The sequence below is a fragment of the Bombina bombina genome, chromosome 5, assembly GCF_027579735.1.
Source record: "Bombina bombina isolate aBomBom1 chromosome 5, aBomBom1.pri, whole genome shotgun sequence".
Lineage (NCBI taxonomy): Eukaryota > Metazoa > Chordata > Amphibia > Anura > Bombinatoridae > Bombina > Bombina bombina.
Genome location: NC_069503.1, coordinates 622,198,126 through 622,216,266, shown reverse-complemented (window position 1 = coordinate 622,216,266; position 18,141 = coordinate 622,198,126). Strand labels below are relative to the sequence as shown.

The 18,141-nt window shown below is 33.7% G+C and overlaps 1 protein-coding gene across 1 annotated transcript in view; it reads right to left on the bottom strand.

Annotated features, from left to right (window-relative positions):
* GABBR2 (gamma-aminobutyric acid type B receptor subunit 2) overlaps positions 1-18,141 on the bottom strand; it is a 1,106,195-nt gene that overhangs the window by 51,875 nt on the left and 1,036,179 nt on the right. Inside the window, exon 16 of the mRNA XM_053714581.1 lies at positions 14,602-14,784. Within this exon, the coding sequence (XP_053570556.1) occupies positions 14,602-14,784 (183 nt within the window). The remainder of the gene's footprint in view (positions 1-14,601; positions 14,785-18,141) is intronic.

Sequence of the window (18,141 nt, the reverse complement as noted above, 5' to 3'; positions counted from 1 at the left end):
ATTATTATTTTTATTGTTGGATTCACTTTTTCATTTTTTTTATTTTATCCTTTTTTGGATTTTTTGTCATACATTTGGGACTTTACTTCTGGAAGTCTGATCACTGGCACTTCATCCACGACGGGGGACATACTTTATACACTGGCTATAATGCCTCTCAGATACACTTTATACACACAAATATTCTTTGGGACACTTTATTAATAATTGGACAAAGACATTTTCACATATATCACATATTATCTTGTGCTATACAACCTTTTTTTGATAGGGTACCCTATTGTATATTGTGTTTTATATATGTTTAATAAATGTTCATTTTTATGCAGTTCTAACATCTATATCTATGGAGTTCTAACATGATGTATTAATATGTTCCATATGTTTTAATTCTCTTCCCTAAGCCTATACTTTGTCGCTTTATTCGTATTGTTGTGATTATCTTTAGTTTTTTTAGGGAATTTGTTTGGGAGTTTGTGAGAGGTTATAAGTGTGGACGCTGAATTATCCCTTTACCAAAACTTTCAATATCTCCACCGCGTTAATGTTTTCCCACATAGACTTCAATGGAGCGTGAAAAGTGGAAAAAACCTAACACCCTTACTCATGCTTGAACCAGATCACATTTTCTCAAGTGTTTTTTTCCACTTTAGTCCTGCTTTAGTCAAGTGTAACAGTTAACCAGGGCTCTGAAGTCGTGCTATGAATATAGCATAAATATAATTTTTTATGTTTTCAGCTACTTGACTGCAAAGGGCTCCAATTCACTTATATGTATATTTATGAATTTATATGTGTATATATGTCTGTAAATAAATATATACAAATATAAATACATTTTTATAGATATATTGACACACACACATATATATATATATATATATATATATATATATATATATATATATATATATATATAAATATATATACAGTATATATACACACACATATACAGATTTACACATGTGTATGTATGTATCTTTATGTTTAAGACCTATGGATGCCTTTTTTGCCCCTGGGACCTCATATATTTGAAACCTTAAAACTTTTTTCTGCAAACATTTTTTAAAATAATTTGTATCAGACAATGTTTTTTATAATTGTAACTGTACTTTTAAATGTATTTATTATGTTTTTTTCCACTTTAGTCAAGTGTAACAGTTAACCAGGGCTCTGAAGTCGTGCTATCCCGATGTGCGTTAAATTGAATTGTGCTCAAGCGAACGCATTTACTTTTAACTTGTAATATGTGCGTTACTTTTGATGCGTACAAAAAGCTGTGATAAACCCCTTTTGCTTGCACGCAAGAGTTAGCTTGCCACTTAATCTAACCCTATATGATTTAAAGTCATCTTCATCAGCATTGTCACGAGGGAGCCCAAGTCTGAAACATATTTTAGAAGTAAAAAAAGTAAGAAATTGTGAAGCACATTTGCATATCTTTACCTAGACTCTCCTAATCCAGTATAAATTCTGTATGTGTCATTTTACAGAATCCTCCTTTTCTAATCTTAAAGGGACAGTCAAGTATAAATTAAACTTTCATTATTCAGATAGGACTTTTAATTTTAATTGACTTTCCAATTTACTTTTATCATCAAATTTGCTTTTTTTTCTTGGTATTCTTAGTTTAAACTAAACATAGGTAGGCTCATATGCTAATTTCTAAGCCTTTGAGGGCTGCCTCTTATCACAGGCTTTTTAAATCTCTTTTCAACACAAAGAGACAGAAAGTACACGTGGGCCATATAGATAACACTGTGTTCAGACACAGGGGGTTATTTAAGATCTAGCACAATACAATGCTAACTTTAAGACAATAGATAATTAACAGTCACAGTCATGTGATCAGGGGGCTGGAAGAAGGTTCCTAGATACAAGGTAATCACAGAGGTAAAAAGTATATTAATATATCTGTGTTGGTTATGCAAAACTGAGGAATGGGTAATAAAGGGATTATCTATATTTTAACATAATAACAATTCTATGGTAGACTGTCCCTTTAATCTAATTATTTTGAAGTGGATGTTAGATTATTATTATAATTATTTTGTATTTATTTGAATACAACTTCATGTTCTGCAGAGCAATTATTTTTATGAAAACATTTCTGTTTAATTTAGGGAATGCTGTCAATTTTATTGTGTGCAATTCAAATATGAAAAATATGCTGCATCTACACCTTTATAAGACAAAATTGTGATTATATTAAACAAATGATTAGGCAAATTCATGTTGTCATTTATTAGCCCGATAATGGAATTAGCTCCTTAAATATAACTTGATATAAGGAATTGGACATATAAGCCTTTTGTTTCTCAAGCTTCACAGCTTTTGATTTGATATGGCCGTAGTGAATGCCTCAGAGGATGAATAAACTGTTGCAGAGCAATGTGCTTCACTGCATCATTATCCAACTAGTTTGCAAGATTTCTGCAAGTTCTGGTACGTAGAGCTGGTCTGCTACCAGAGCCTTATAAAACTTCCCTCTTCAGGCCAATGAAAATGGTGACTTCCTGTCCCTCAGTTGACATGATTTGAAGAAAAAAAAGCCACTTTGGAGCAGAATAATCAAATAATTAGGTTACAGGGGTACTGTCCATACCCAGCAATGATTGTAGTAGCTGAGCTCCAATCACTCTGTTCCACAAACATAAAATGCACAGATTATTAAATAAAGTACTGTTTCATCTAATTGGTAAACTACTGGAGATTCAATAAATTAGATATTATTTTATAATTCTTTACTTCTAATATAAATTGAACGGGATTTAGATGCCATCTGAAAACAAAAAATACCAATAAGACCAACATAGGCCTCATGTGTGATTTCCACAGCAAGACAGGCCAAGCCCACATCTCAGGAAAGATTTTTAAAATGAGGGACAAGGCCTTGAGAAAATTGTACCACAGAAGAGCAAAAAGTGAGACAGCCCCATCTGGACTGTTGTCAAGTATGCTGTCTTTGTATGTATTGTGGCTTCTTATATATTACTGAATAAATGCTTGTTTAACTGTGTCTATTATTCATTATGACCTAGGCCATCCGTACCTTCCACCTTCTATAACTTTGCTTTTTGCTTTGCTATTGGATGCAGTAACAGAAAGGGTATTACTGGAGTTGGTATGGGGTATGGGTGCACTCTCCTCTCTACCTTCCACCATAGTCTCTGAACTAAAGGGGCCATGTCCGAAACTTAGGTCTAATTTGGGCATATAGCTTGGCATAAGGGGACTGCATGAGGGTTATATCTGATCTGATATATAACTGGATAAAACGGCTGGCATAAATATGGCTACAAGCACTGTATATCTGATCCGAGGATTTACGTTATTATATAACTATGAAACATTTTACAGCTTGTTTGGTGAAATGGTAACATTTTCTTTTATTTGTATAACAATAAAAGTTTCAACTTGAATTGTCATTATTGTCATTGAGCATTACACAAATGTCTCTTGCACCTGGGCCGCCTTTTCAATAGTTCTGTCACAGCAGTTATCCTGATCATCTTAAACTGTTTAACGAATATGGTGCAATAGCTTCCTGCAGTCCTAAAATCAATTTTCTGGAATAATATTCATAGAACTATTTTAAATTACCCCTGGGTGGCTTTAAAGCAACAACACACACATAACTATATTGTATATCCTGTACCCAATAGGTTAAATTCAGAGCACAGAACAATGATTATGTTTCGGAGGCCACACATCTCAAAATATGATCTTCCACAACATGTTTAATTAAGTAAAAATAAAAGCCTCCTTGCAGCATACATTCATTATTAATGTTGTCTACTTTACTGTAAAACTCATCTAAAAATGGTGCCTATTACTTGAAGCAACATCATTCTAGTGTAAAAATAAAATACTCAGACTAGTTCATTTTTAAACAAATTCCCTTATTTGTCTGTGTGTTTAACAACATCAAAAAAGTTAATCACGTAGTTAGAGCTGCACTCCTGGAACACCTTCCTGCTCTAAATGAGGAGATGGTCAGTGATTGGATAATGCACATTCATTCTTGTTTCTCATTCGCTCACCCATTAGAGTGATAGAGGAATGTACTTAACTATTTTGCATTAGTTAAGCACATTGTCAAATAAAGAAATTGATTTAAAGGTTAATGAAACACAAACTTTTTCTTTCATGCTTCAGTTAGAGAATACAATTTTTTTTAAAAGTTGCCAATTTACTTCTATTATCAAACTTGCTTTGCTCTCTTGTTATTCTTTGTTAAAGAGATATATAGATAGGTAGCGGGCACATGTCTGGATCACTACAGGACAGCAAATAGTGCTGCCATCTAGTGCTCTTACTAATGTATAACTTTGTTGAAACACTGCAGCCATATAGTGCTGCTGACATGCACACTCCTGAGCTTACCTGCCTTCTTTTCAACAAAGGATAACAAAAAAACAAAGAAAATGTGATAATTAAAATAAATTGGAAAGTTGTTTAAAATGGTATGTTCTATCTGAATAATGAAAGATAAAATGTGGGTTTATGTCCCTTTAAAGATAAAATGCTAAAACAAGAAAAGCATTTTATTTTTACACTAGATTGTCACAAGGTGTGGTGAAATATTATGCTTAGTGCACAAGATTACTTAAATCTGTGTATATCTGACAACAGCAAAATATACAAGGAGCATACAAATTCCACTAGACTTTTCAAACAGCTGTATCTTTGTAATGCTCTTCTTTTTCAAAGCCTTTTAAATTGTGCTAATAAAAAACATTTTTGAAATATATGTTGCAATGCAGTACCCATACAAACACACATACAGTATATATATCCAGATATGGAGGCCGAATTATCCAATGTCTTGCAGACCTGATGTGACAGTGCGGATCAGGTCCGCAAGACCTCTCTGAATGCGGAGAGCAATACCCTCTCCGTATTCAGCATTGCACCAGCAGCAACGGTGCAAGGCCGCCTCCTGCAGACTCATGGCTAATTGGCCGCCAGCAGGGGGTGTCAATCAACCCGATCGTACTCGATCGGGTTAGTGGTTGGCCTCTTGGAGTGCTTTTTCTGTCCTGGTATTAACTTTCTCCAGCGTGAGGATACCTGTGATGTTCACTGACTTCCTGTTACTGTGATCCAGTCTGGGACCCTCCCACTAGCACAGGCTTCACTAGAAACAAGAGGGGAGAATAAGGACTGCAGGAAGAAGTGCACAGGTATCCTCACGCTGGAGGAAGTTAATACCAGGACAGAAAAAGCACTCCAAGAGGCCAACCACTAACCCACAGGAAGTGTAAGGGATCTATTCACCATCAGAAACACATCCCTGCATACTCCAAGAGGTCAACGAATACCACAAGAGGCACTACAGCTGGATACAAGGAGGAAATCCAATCATCTATATATACACCCAGTGCGGCATACTTACCTCATTCGATTGAGGTAATATCTGGTAAGGGTATTATATACCATCTATAACTGTATATCAACTACATCTGGAGATTCACTACGAATTATATCATTTTTAGGACTCATATGAACATTGTTTCTGAGTTCATATATTTTGTATGCAATTTTTAGCTGGACTTTCATTTATTTTATTTTATTTATTTATCTTTTATTATTTCTTAATTTTCGTTTTACTTATTTTTTTACTCTTCACATACCCCAACAGTATATTGGACATATAGGCGCTGTATCTATCTTTGAATATATATATATATATATATATATATATATATATGTGTGTGTGTGTCTGTGTGCGCTATATATATATATATATATATATATATATATATATGTGTGTGTCTGTGTGCGCTCTATATATATATATATGTGTGTCTGTGTGCGCTATATATATATATATATATATATATGTGTGTGTGTCTGTGTGCGCTATATATATATATATATATATATATATATATATATGTGTGTGTCTGTGTGCGCTATATATATATATATGTGTGTCTGTGTGCGCTATATATATATATATATGTGTGTCTGTGTGCGCTATATATATATATATATATATATATGTGTGTGTCTGTGTGCGCTATATATATATGTGTGTCTGTGTGCGCTATATATATATATATATATATATGTGTCTGTGTGCGCTATATATATATATATGTGTGTGTGTCTGTGTGCGCTATATATATATATATATATATATATATATATATGTGTGTGTGTGTGTCTGTGTGTGCTATATATATATATATATGTGTGTGTGTTTGTGTGCGCTATATATATATATATATATATATATATATGTGTGTCTGTGTGCGCTATATATATATATATATATATATATATATATGTGTGTGTGTCTGTGTGCGCTATATATATATATATATGTGTGTGTGTCTGTGTGCGCTATATATATATATATATATATATATATATGTGTGTCTGTGTGCGCTATATATATATATATATATATATATATATATATGTGTGCGCTATATATATATATATATATATGTGTGTGTCTGTGTGCGCTATATATATATATATATGTGTGTGTCTGTGTGCGCTATATATATATATATATATATATATATATATATATATGTGCGTCTGTTGGCGCTATATATATATATATATATATATATGTGTGTCTGTGTGCGCTATATATATATATATATATATATGTGTCTGTGTGCGCTATATATATATATATGTGTGTCTGTGTGCGCTATATATATATATATATGTGTGTGTCTGTGTGTGCTATATATATATATATATATATATGTGTGTGTTTGTGTGCGCTATATATATATATATATAAATATATATATATATATATGTGTGTCTGTGTGCGCTATATATATATATATGTGTCTGTGTGCGCTATATATATATATATATATATATATATATATATGTGTGTGTGTCTGTGTGCGCTATATATATATATATATATATATATGTGTGTGTGTGTCTGTGTGTGCTATATATATATATATATATATATATATATATATATATATATATGTGTGTTTGTGTGCGCTATATATATATATACTTTACCAAGCAGTGATTTTACCTACTCCCAGCTGATGAGTGGCAAAAACCACGAAACAGCTGTCCTGGGATTGGTCTAAATCACTGTACTAACCCTAGCTAAGCATCGAAGCTGTGTAATGCAGCAGTGCTATGGCATAAAGGGAAGTCTGTTTTTAAAAAGCAGGCTAAAAGTAAAAAAGTGAGTCATTGTGAACCTCATTTGCATATCTTACCCAGATTCCTTTGCTGCATTGGAAAGAGTGTTGTCAGAGAGTTTCTGGTTTTAAAGCAAGTCTTCTGACTTGTTTAGATTTGTAAATGGTTTACACAATGAGTTATTTTCTCTACATTGTGTGTGCTATATATATATATATATATATATATATATATATATATATATATATATATATATATGTGTGTGTGTCTGTGTGTGCTATATATATATATATATATATATATATGTGTGTTTGTGTGCGCTATATATATATATATATATATATGTGTCTGTGTGTGCTATATATATATATATATATATATATGTGTGCTATATATATATATATATATATATATGTGTGTCTGTGTGTGCTATATATATATATATATATATATATATATATATGTGTGCTATATATATATATATATATATATATGTGTGTGTGTGTCTGTGTGCGCTATATATATATATATATATATATATATGTGTGTGTGTCTATGTGCGCTATATGTATATATATATGTGTGTTTGTGTGCGCTATATATATATATATATATGTGTGTTTGTGTGCGCTATATATATATATGTGTCTGTGTGTGCTATATATATATATATATATGTGTGTGTGTGCTATATATATATATATGTGTGTGTGTGTGTCTGTGTGTGCTATATATATATATATGTGTGTGTGTGTGTGCTATATATATATATATATATGTGTGTGTGTCTGTGTGCGCTATATATATATATATATATATATATATATATGTGTCTGTGTGCGCTATATATATATATATGTCTGTGTGTGCTATATATATATATATATATATATATGTGTGTGTGTGTGTGTGTCTGTGTGTGTGTATATATATATATATGTGTGTGTGTCTGTGTGTATATATATATATATATATGTGTCTGTGTGCGCTATATATATATATATATATATATGTGTTTCTGTGCGCTATATATATATATATATATATATATATATATATATATGTGTGTCTGTGTGTGCTATATATATATATATATATATATATATATATATATATGTGTCTGTGTGTGCTCTATACATATATATATATATATATATATATATATATATATGTGTGTGTGTGTGTCTGTGTGTGTGTATATATATATATATATATATATATATATGTGTGTGTGTGTATATATATATATATGTGTGTGTGTGTGTGTCTGTGTGCGCTATATATATATATATATATGTGTGTGTTTGTGTGCGCTATATATATATATATGTGTGTCTGTGTGCGCTATATATATATGTGTGTCTGTGTGCGCTATATATATATATATATATATATATATATACACACACACACACACACACACACATTAAAAGGGCTCAAAATTTCAAGTGCTAAGCTAGCAAGGCCAAAATGTCTCTCGCCACTTATCCCATCCATCACCTGCTAACACCACACTCACTACCCCACCAAGGGGCGGAACTACCATTGGTGCAGCAGGTGCAGTTGCACCAGGGCCCAAGTGCTGGAGGGGCCCATAGTAGTCAGACTATACATGCACAGGTGCAAAATGTATTCAATGCAGGGGAGCCTTTAATTAGTGCAAATTGTCTATACCGAAAATCATTATACAGAGCAACATATACATATTGCTTACTACTGGGTACCTTTAGGGGGCCCCAAACATTTTTTCCACCAGGACCCTCTGTTGAGTAGATCTGCTACTGACCCCACCCCCTCTTTGCATAAGTTTAGCTCCTGTGAAACACCTTATTGTGCAGTAATGTTTCATATATTTTTTTTATATATTTTTTTTATTGTATTTTTATTTAGGTATTACATTTGGCATTCATAGAATTTGCAAAAGAGGAAAAATAAAATACAGTGAAGTACAGAAACATAACATGGTACACATTACTCAATATAAAAATAGTAAAGGTCACTGACACGGAATGTTAATCTTTATGCAAACCTTCTGAGAGAAATTAAAAGACTAGCATAAAGCATAGAACATCTATATTTACAATAATCACAGAGTAGTGATATCATTCTCAATAGTTTATACTATATATATATATATATATATTTATATATAGTATGTGTGTATGTATGTATATCTATATATATATACAGGGAGTGCAGAATTATTAGGCAAGTTGTATTTTTGAGGATTAATTTTATTATTGAACAACAACCATGTTCTCAATGAACCCAAAAAACTCATTAATATCAAAGCTGAATAGTTTTGGAAGTAGTTTTTAGTTTGTTTTTAGTTATAGCTATTTTAGGGGGATATCTGTGTGTGCAGGTGACTATTACTGTGCATAATTATTAGGCAACTTAACAAAAAACAAATATATACTCATTTCAATTATTTATTTTTACCAGTGAAACCAATATAACATCTCAACATTCACAAATATACATTTCTGACATTCAAAAACAAAACAAAAACAAATCAGTGACCAATATAGCAAACTTTCTTTGCAAGGACACTCAAAAGCCTGCCATCCATGGATTCTGTCAGTGTTTTGATCTGTTCACCATCAACATTGCGTGCAGCAGCAACCACAGCCTCCCAGACACTGTTCAGAGAGGTGTACTGTTTTCCCTCCTTGTAAATCTCACATTTGATGATGGACCACAGGTTCTCAATGGGGTTCAGATCAGGTGAACAAGGAGGCCATGTCATTAGATTTTCTGCTTTTATACCCTTACTTGCCAGCCACGCTGTGGAGTACTTGGACGCGTGTGATGGAGCATTGTCCTGCATGAAAATCGTGTTTTTCTTGAAGGATGCAGACTTCTTCCTGTACCACTGCTTGAAGAAGGTGTCTTCCAGAAACTGGCAGTAGGACTGGGAGTTGAGCTTGACTCCATCCTCAACCCGAAAAGGCCCCACAAGCTCATCTTTGATGATACCAGCCCAAACCAGTACTCCACCTCCACCTTGCTGGCGTCTGAGTCGGACTGGAGCTCTCTGCCCTTTACCAATCCAGCCACGGGCCCATCCATCTGGCCCATCAAGACTCACTCTCATTTCATCAGTCCATAAAACCTTAGAAAAATCAGTCTTGAGATATTTCTTGGCCCAGTCTTGACGTTTCAGCTTGTGTGTCTTGTTCAGTGGTGGTCGTCTTTCAGCCTTTCTTACCTTGGCCATGTCTCTGAGTATTGCACACCTTGTGCTTTTGGGCACTCCAGTGATGTTGCAGCTCTGAAATATGGCCAAACTGGTGGCAAGTGGCATCTTGGCAGCTGCACACTTGACTTTTCTCAGTTCATGGGCAGTTATTTTGCGCCTTGGTTTTTCCACACGCTTCTTGCGACCCTGTTGACTATTTTGAATGAAACGCTTGATTGTTCGATGATCACGCTTCAGAAGCTTTGCAATTTTAAGAGTGCTGCATCCCTCTGCAAGATATCTCACTATTTTTTACTTTTCTGAGCCTGTCAAGTCCTTCTTTTGACCAATTTTGCCAAAGGAAAGAAAGTTGCCTAATAATTATGCACACCTGATATAGGGTGTTGATGTCATTAGACCACACCCCTTCTCATTACAGAGATGCACATCACCTAATATGCTTAATTGGTAGTAGGCTTTCGAGCCTATACAGCTTGGAGTAAGACAACATGCATAAAGAGGATGATGTGGTCAAAATACTCATTTGCCTAATAATTCTGCACTCCCTGTATGTGTGTATATATATATATATATATATATATATATATATATGTATATATATATATATATAATTTTACATAACTGGTCCGTGAACCCCCATTTGAATAATCCATGAGCCGCCACTGTAATATATGCATTTGCAGGTTATTTTGCACAGTGTTTAGACGCAGTCATCCCCCCTCTACTCACCCCTGTCCAATTTCTACTCGCCCAGGTTGAGTGGGCAAGTGGAAATTCTGGGTCCTGTATGTCTGTCTCCCTCTCTCTCTCTTTATATATATATATATATATAAATATAAATTTATATATTTACACACCCATAATATATATATATATATATATATATATATATAGTTGCATGCAGAAGTTAAGGCACCCCTGACAATTTCCATGATTTTCATTTATAAATAATTAGGTGTTTGGATCAGCAATTTCATTTTGATCTATCAAATAACTGAAGAACACAGTAATATTTCAGTAGTGAAATGAGGTTTATTGAAATAACAGAAAATGTGCAATATGCATCAAAATGAAATTAGACAGGTGCGTTAATTTGGGCACCCTTGTCATTTTGTTGATTTAAATACCTGTAACTACCTAGCACTGATTAATTGGAACACACAATTGGTTTGGTGAGCCCATTAAGCCTTGAACTTTATAGACAGGTGCATCCAATCATGAGAAAAGGTTTTTAAGGTGGCCAGTTGTTGTTTTCTTTGACTCTCCTCTGAAGAGTGGCAACATGGGGGCATCAAAACAACTCTCAAATGACCTGAAAACAAAGATTGTTCAACATTATGGTTTAGGGGAAGGCTACAAAAATCTATCGCAGAGATTTAAGCTGTCAGTGTCCACTGTGAGGAAATGGAAGACCACAGGCACAGTTCTTGTTAAGGCCAGAAGTGGCAGGTCAAATAAAATATCGGAGAGGCAAAGGATGGTGAGAACGGTAAAAAACAGCCCACAGACCACCTCCAAAAGACCTACAACATAATCTTGCTGCAGATGGTGTCACTATGCATCATTCAATAATTCAGCGCACTTTGCACAAGGAGAAGCTGTATGGGAGAGGGATGCGGAAGAAACCTTTTCTGCACACAAGCCACAAACAAAGTCGCTTGAGGTATGCAAACGCACATTTGGAAAAGCCAGCTTAATTTTGGAAGAAGGTGCTGTGGACTGATGAAACAAAGATTGAGTTATTTGGTCATAACAAGGGGCGTTATGCATGGCGTCAAAAGAACACAACGTTCCAAGACAAACACTTGCTACCCACAGTAAAATTTTGTGGATGTTCCATCATGCTGTGGGGCTGTTTGGCCAGTGCCGCTACTGGGAATCTTGTTAAAGTTAAGGGTCTCATAGATTCCACTCAATTTCAGCAGATACTTGAGAATAATGTTGAGGAATCAGTCACAACGTTGAAGTTACGCCAGGACTGGATATTTCAACAAGACAACGACCCAAAACACTGCTCAAAATCTACTCTGGCATTTATGCAGAGGAACAAGTACAATGTTCTGGAATGGACAACCCAGTCCCCAGACCTGAATATCATTGAAAATCTGTGGGGTGATTTGAAGCGGGCTGTCCATGCTCAGCAACCATCAAACCTAACTGAACTGGAGATGTTTTGCAAGGAGGAATGGTCCAAAATACCTTCCAGAATCCAGACACTCATTACAGGCTATAGGAAGCATCTAGATGCTGTTATTTCTGCTAAAGGAGGCTCTACTAAATATTGGTGCAATATTTCTGTTGGTGTGCCCAAATTTATGCACCTGTCTAATTTCGTTTTGATGCATATTGCACATTTTCTGTGAATCCAATAAACCTCATTTCACTACTGAAATATTACTGTGTCTTTCAGTTATTTGATAGATCAAAATGAAATTGCTGATCCAAACACTCAATTATTTCTAAATGAAAATCATGGAAATTGTCAGGGGTGCCTAAACTTTTGCATGCGATTGTATATATATATATATATATATATATATATATATATATATATATATATATATATATATATATATATATAATCAATGTAAATATTTGCATAGGAAATTAGTACATCTAAGCAAGTATCCCCGCTTGCCCCCAGAAATTCTTAATATGCGGGGATACTTGCTTAGATATACTAATTTCCTATGCAAATATTTACATTGATTTAATTTTGAGACATGGAGGATTTTAATTTCAGTTTTTTATCTCCCCCCCCCATAATTTTAATATATATATATATATATATATATATATATATGAACATATATACAAACACATACATATACAAATGGACAGACAGATATATAGATAGAAAGGAAGGAAAGATAACAGACGTGCACAAACAAAAAATACATTTCAGATAAACCATCTATTTAAAAAAAAGTATTCCATCCAATATTCATTAAGGGGATCATTCAGAATTTGTCAGATTTTTCCAATGGAAACTGTCTTTAAGGCAGCAAAGAAACAGCTGGTCAGCAGATGCAATTTAAAGTTAAAGAATAACTAGTGCTACTGCATCAAGCCAGCAGCAGCACAAAAAAATAATTAGTTTTTTATTTTATGTTTGTGTCTAGACTGACCACGAACAAAAGTGAATCTTACATACTTATTGGCTGACGCTTGAATTAATCAACTGACAAGAAAATTGCTAAATCTGTATTGAATAAGTTTCAAATTTTGAAAGCTTTCCCCACCTTAAATTGTGTAAATTTGAACTTTTTGAAGCATTTCTTGCCTGCAGAAAATCCTTTTAAGTAGTCTGAGGGAAAAATAACAAAAACAAATTCTCTGCCTTCAAAAAACATTGATATTTATCCCTTACCTGTAAAAGATCTACTTACTTACTGTCTCTTATACAAATATGAATTAAAGGGACACTAAAGTCAAAATAAACTTTCATGATTCAGCTAGATTATGCAGTTTTAAGACACTTCCCAAATGACTTCCATTATAAAATTTTGTACAGTCTTTTAATATTCACACTTTCTACAGCACCAGCTCCTACACAGCATGTGCACAAGCTCATAGAGTATGTGTATACTAGTCTGTGTTTGGCTAATGTCTGTCACATGATGCAGGGGGCTGGAAAAGGGAGAAAAAAATAAGCAAGTGCTATTTCATTGTCTTTTTATTATGCACTTGTTAATTATGCAATTTTACTGCATTTAGTGGTACTTTAAGCCTAATTTTTAGTACCTAAGTTACTTTTCATTTTTTCTCATTATCTAGAATGCTCTTGTGAAATGTAGTAAAACTACTTAAAGGGACACTCACGTCTGAATAAACTTTTATGATTCAGAAAGAGAATGCAGTTTTAAGACGCTTTCCAATTTACTTCAATTAACAAATTTGCTCAGTCTTTTAATATTCAGACTTTCTGGGGAAGAAAATCCTACTGAGCATGTGCACAAGTTCACAGGGTATATGTATACTAATCTGTGATTGGCTGATGTCTGTCACGTGATACAGGGAGCCGGAAAATGGGAGAAAAAATACATTTGTCAGAAAAAAAATCTACTGCTTAATTGAAGTTCAAAGAAGGTGTTAAATCATTGTCTTTTAATTATGTACTTGTTAATTATGCAATTCTATTGCTTTGAGTGGTCCTTTAACAGTCAGTTCTGGATAATAAATTGTAGCAAGGCTATATGGAAGATCTAAATCTTACTTAGAAATTATACATTTGCTTATCAGTATAGGTAACGTACCTCTGTTATTTTCATCCGTAATCGATGATTTTCTGACTGCAGCCCTTCTAATCGGGATGTGCTAGCTTGATTCACACTTGTAACCGATGTAGATGTCTTTGAGTCTTCTTTCTTTTGGTTGTGCGTGAATTGAAACCTTCTGTTCTGAGTTGCTGCATCTGGGTTTGTTCTTAATGTAATTAACTGTAAAAAAATAAATAACATAATTTATGACTTTGATAACTGTAAAAAAATTATATAATTTAGGACATTGATGTTAAATAATTGATCTTTAAAAGAATAGATAGAGATACCAATAGGTTAAAACTAATTAATTAATTACTGATTCATGGCAAACATTGCAATTAAAGATAATATAAAACAGTGAAGCCAGCTTCCTACCACATGGGGGCAGCAGATAAATATTTTAGAAGACTTAAAGGGACATTATACACTCATTTTTTCTTTGCATAAATGTTTTGTAGATAATCTATTTATATAGCCCATAAAGTTTTTTTTTAAATTAATGTATAGTTTTGCTTATTTTTAAATAACATTGCTCTGATTTTCAGACTCCTAACCAAGCCCCAAAGTTTTATGTGAATACGCTCGACTACCTACTCCAGCTTGCTCCTGTTTGTGTAAAGGGTCTTTTCATATGCAAAAGAAGGGGGAGGGGGGGAGTGTCTTATTTGCCACTTGCAGTGGGCTTTCCAGCTACCTTTTCAACAGAGCCAAACTGACAGCTTCTAAGTAAGTTTTTAAACAGTTTTAGGGCTCCATGTACTAAGAGGCGGGCGGACAGCTTCTTAACTCGCGAAGCTGTCCGCCCGCCTCCGCTACACACGGGCAGCGGATCTATTGATCCGCTTGCCCGTATGTATCATTACACACTCAGCGGAGTGTGTAATGCCCGCCCCTTCAGTCGCGCGACCAATCACGCGACTGAAGGGGCTGTCAATCACCGAGAGCGAGCGAGCTCTCAGTGATTTTGCTTCGCCACCTAAGAGGTGGCGTAGGGTGTAGGAAGCAGCGGTCTAATGACCGCTGCTTCTTACATTGCGGGAAGCAGGCTCGCATATGCGAACCTGCCCCGCAAAGGCTCCGGAGCAGCTTTCGCTGCTTCGTACATGGAGCCCTTATACTGGATTTTTATATCAGTATCTGTGCATATTATTCTTTATAGTAGTGTCTATTACATGCAGTTATATGAAAATGAGTGTATACTGTCCCTTTAAAGGGACATGAAACCCACATTTTTTCTTTCATGATTTTGAAAGATAATGCATTTTTAAACATCTTTCTAATTTACTTCTATTATCTAATTTGTTTTATTCTCTTGATATTCTTTGCTGAAAAGCATATCTAGATATGCTCAGTAGCTGCTGATTGGTTGCTGCACATAGAAGCCACATGGGTGATTGGCTCACCCATGTTCATTGCTTTTTCTTCAAATAAGGATATCTAAAAAAAATGAAGCAAAATAAATAATAGAAGTAAATTGTAATGTTGTTTAAATTTGTATGTTCTATCTGAATCATGAAAGAAAGATTTGGGGTTTAGTGGCCCTTTAAGAACCACATATAAATGTACAGTTATTAAACACCCAAATAATAATGAATTTCCTAAAAAACAATTACTCTCTACCTGCTTTTCTCTTTCTTTTGAGGTGTGGCCATATTTTAATTCTAGCTGGCAGAAAACACTGCTGCCACATAGTGCGCTTGCAGATGTATGTATATGTATGTATATATTTTTCATGCTTTAAAAAAATAAATAAAAAAAAAAATAAAATTGTTTTTTAAGTCAGAATAAAAACACATAAATAACAGCTATTTTCATTTGGAAAGAATATACTGGAAACACTCTGAATATAAAACTTAAAGGGACACTAATTCCAATTTTTTTATTTCATGATTCAGATAGAGCAAGCAATTTTAAGCAACTTTATAATCTACTCCTATTATACATTTTTCTTTGTTCTCTTGCTATCTTTATTTAAAAAGCAGGAATGTGATGCATAGGAGCCGGACAATTTTTGGTTAAGAACCTGGGTTATGCTTGCTTATTGGTGGGTAAATGTAAGCCTCCAATAAGCAAGCGCTATCCATGGTGCTGAACCTAAAATGGGCAGGCTGCTAAGATTTACGTGCCTGCTTTTAAAATAAAGATAGCAAGAGAGCCAAGAAAAATTGCTAATAGGAGTAAATTAGAAAGTTGCTTAAAATTGCATGCTCTATCTGAATCATGAAAGAAAAAAATTTGGGTTCAGTGTCCCTTTAACATTTAAAATTCAATGTTTTCCATCAGAAATAATTTTAACTATTTATCCAATACCTTGATTATGACATATTTTTTATGATTTTCAAGTCGAAATTAAATCTAAATCATTATATATGGAATTAAATGTCCTAAAACCATTCAATCAAACATTATTTCATAGCAAGAAGTATCATATCATTAAACAAACTCTGTCTTTCTATTAAGAGGACACGGGTGGGGCTATAAAAAAATTATTTCAATTCATTATAAACATGCCAGTGTCATTCCAAGCTCGCAGCTGTGTTAGTTCAAAATGTAAATTAGTGGAACATTGAATCTGTTTTATTAGATTATTGCCGCTTAATGAATAAGGATTGCTGATAATTAATCTTCAGCATTTGGACAGTTATCTGTCTTCCGTATGAGTGAAAACAAACCAACATAAAATAAAAAAAAAACATAGAGAAATTTGGAAATTAACATTTTGTAAAAAAGAGCAGGCTTAAAAAGCTGAATAGGATATTCCAATGGAAAACATATACAAATGAAATAACCTTTTTTAAATTAGATAGAGATGCGAGGAAAAAATAAATCTAATCTCTGTCTGAGTAGTGTTTATACAGTGTGTGTGTAGTGTTGTGTGGTGTTATGGTGTGTATTTATGTAGTATGTGCAGTTTATGTGGGCATATTGGGCGTGTAGTGAGTTGTGAGTGTAGGTTTTGTATAGAGTGTGGTGTGTACTGATTTTCTGACCTAGCACCTACAGTAAGCTGGAGGTAATTCAGTGACTCAGGTCTGGGTACAAAGTCCATCGGTAAAAATCACAAATAAAAAAAATAGGTGTTTGTATCTGTGTATGTGCTGGCCACCCTGTGTGTTGTATTTAATATGTATGTGTAATGTTTCCCATATGGACTAAAAGAAAAAAAAAAAAAAAGATTTTTAAAGGGTGTTTTTACAGAATTTGAAAAAAATGAAAATCCTGAGGGAAATTCTTCAAAAGATGTTTTTTTTGGGGTATTGGTGACCTAATAAAAAGTATAAGAGATGTTATTGTGATACGAATAAGTGTAAAAACCTTGTAATAAACTGGTCTGAACCACAAAGGATCACGGCTGTTGTGTGGCCAAGCAAATCACATATATAAGTTCTATAGCTCAGAGTATTTATTAATAAAAGATTGTTTTTTAATGTTTGTTTAAAAATTATGTTTATCATGTTGTATAGATGAAAAGGCACTAACAGAATAACTGGAGGTGCACACTGTATTTTATAATAAGTTGTAGAAACCATAAAT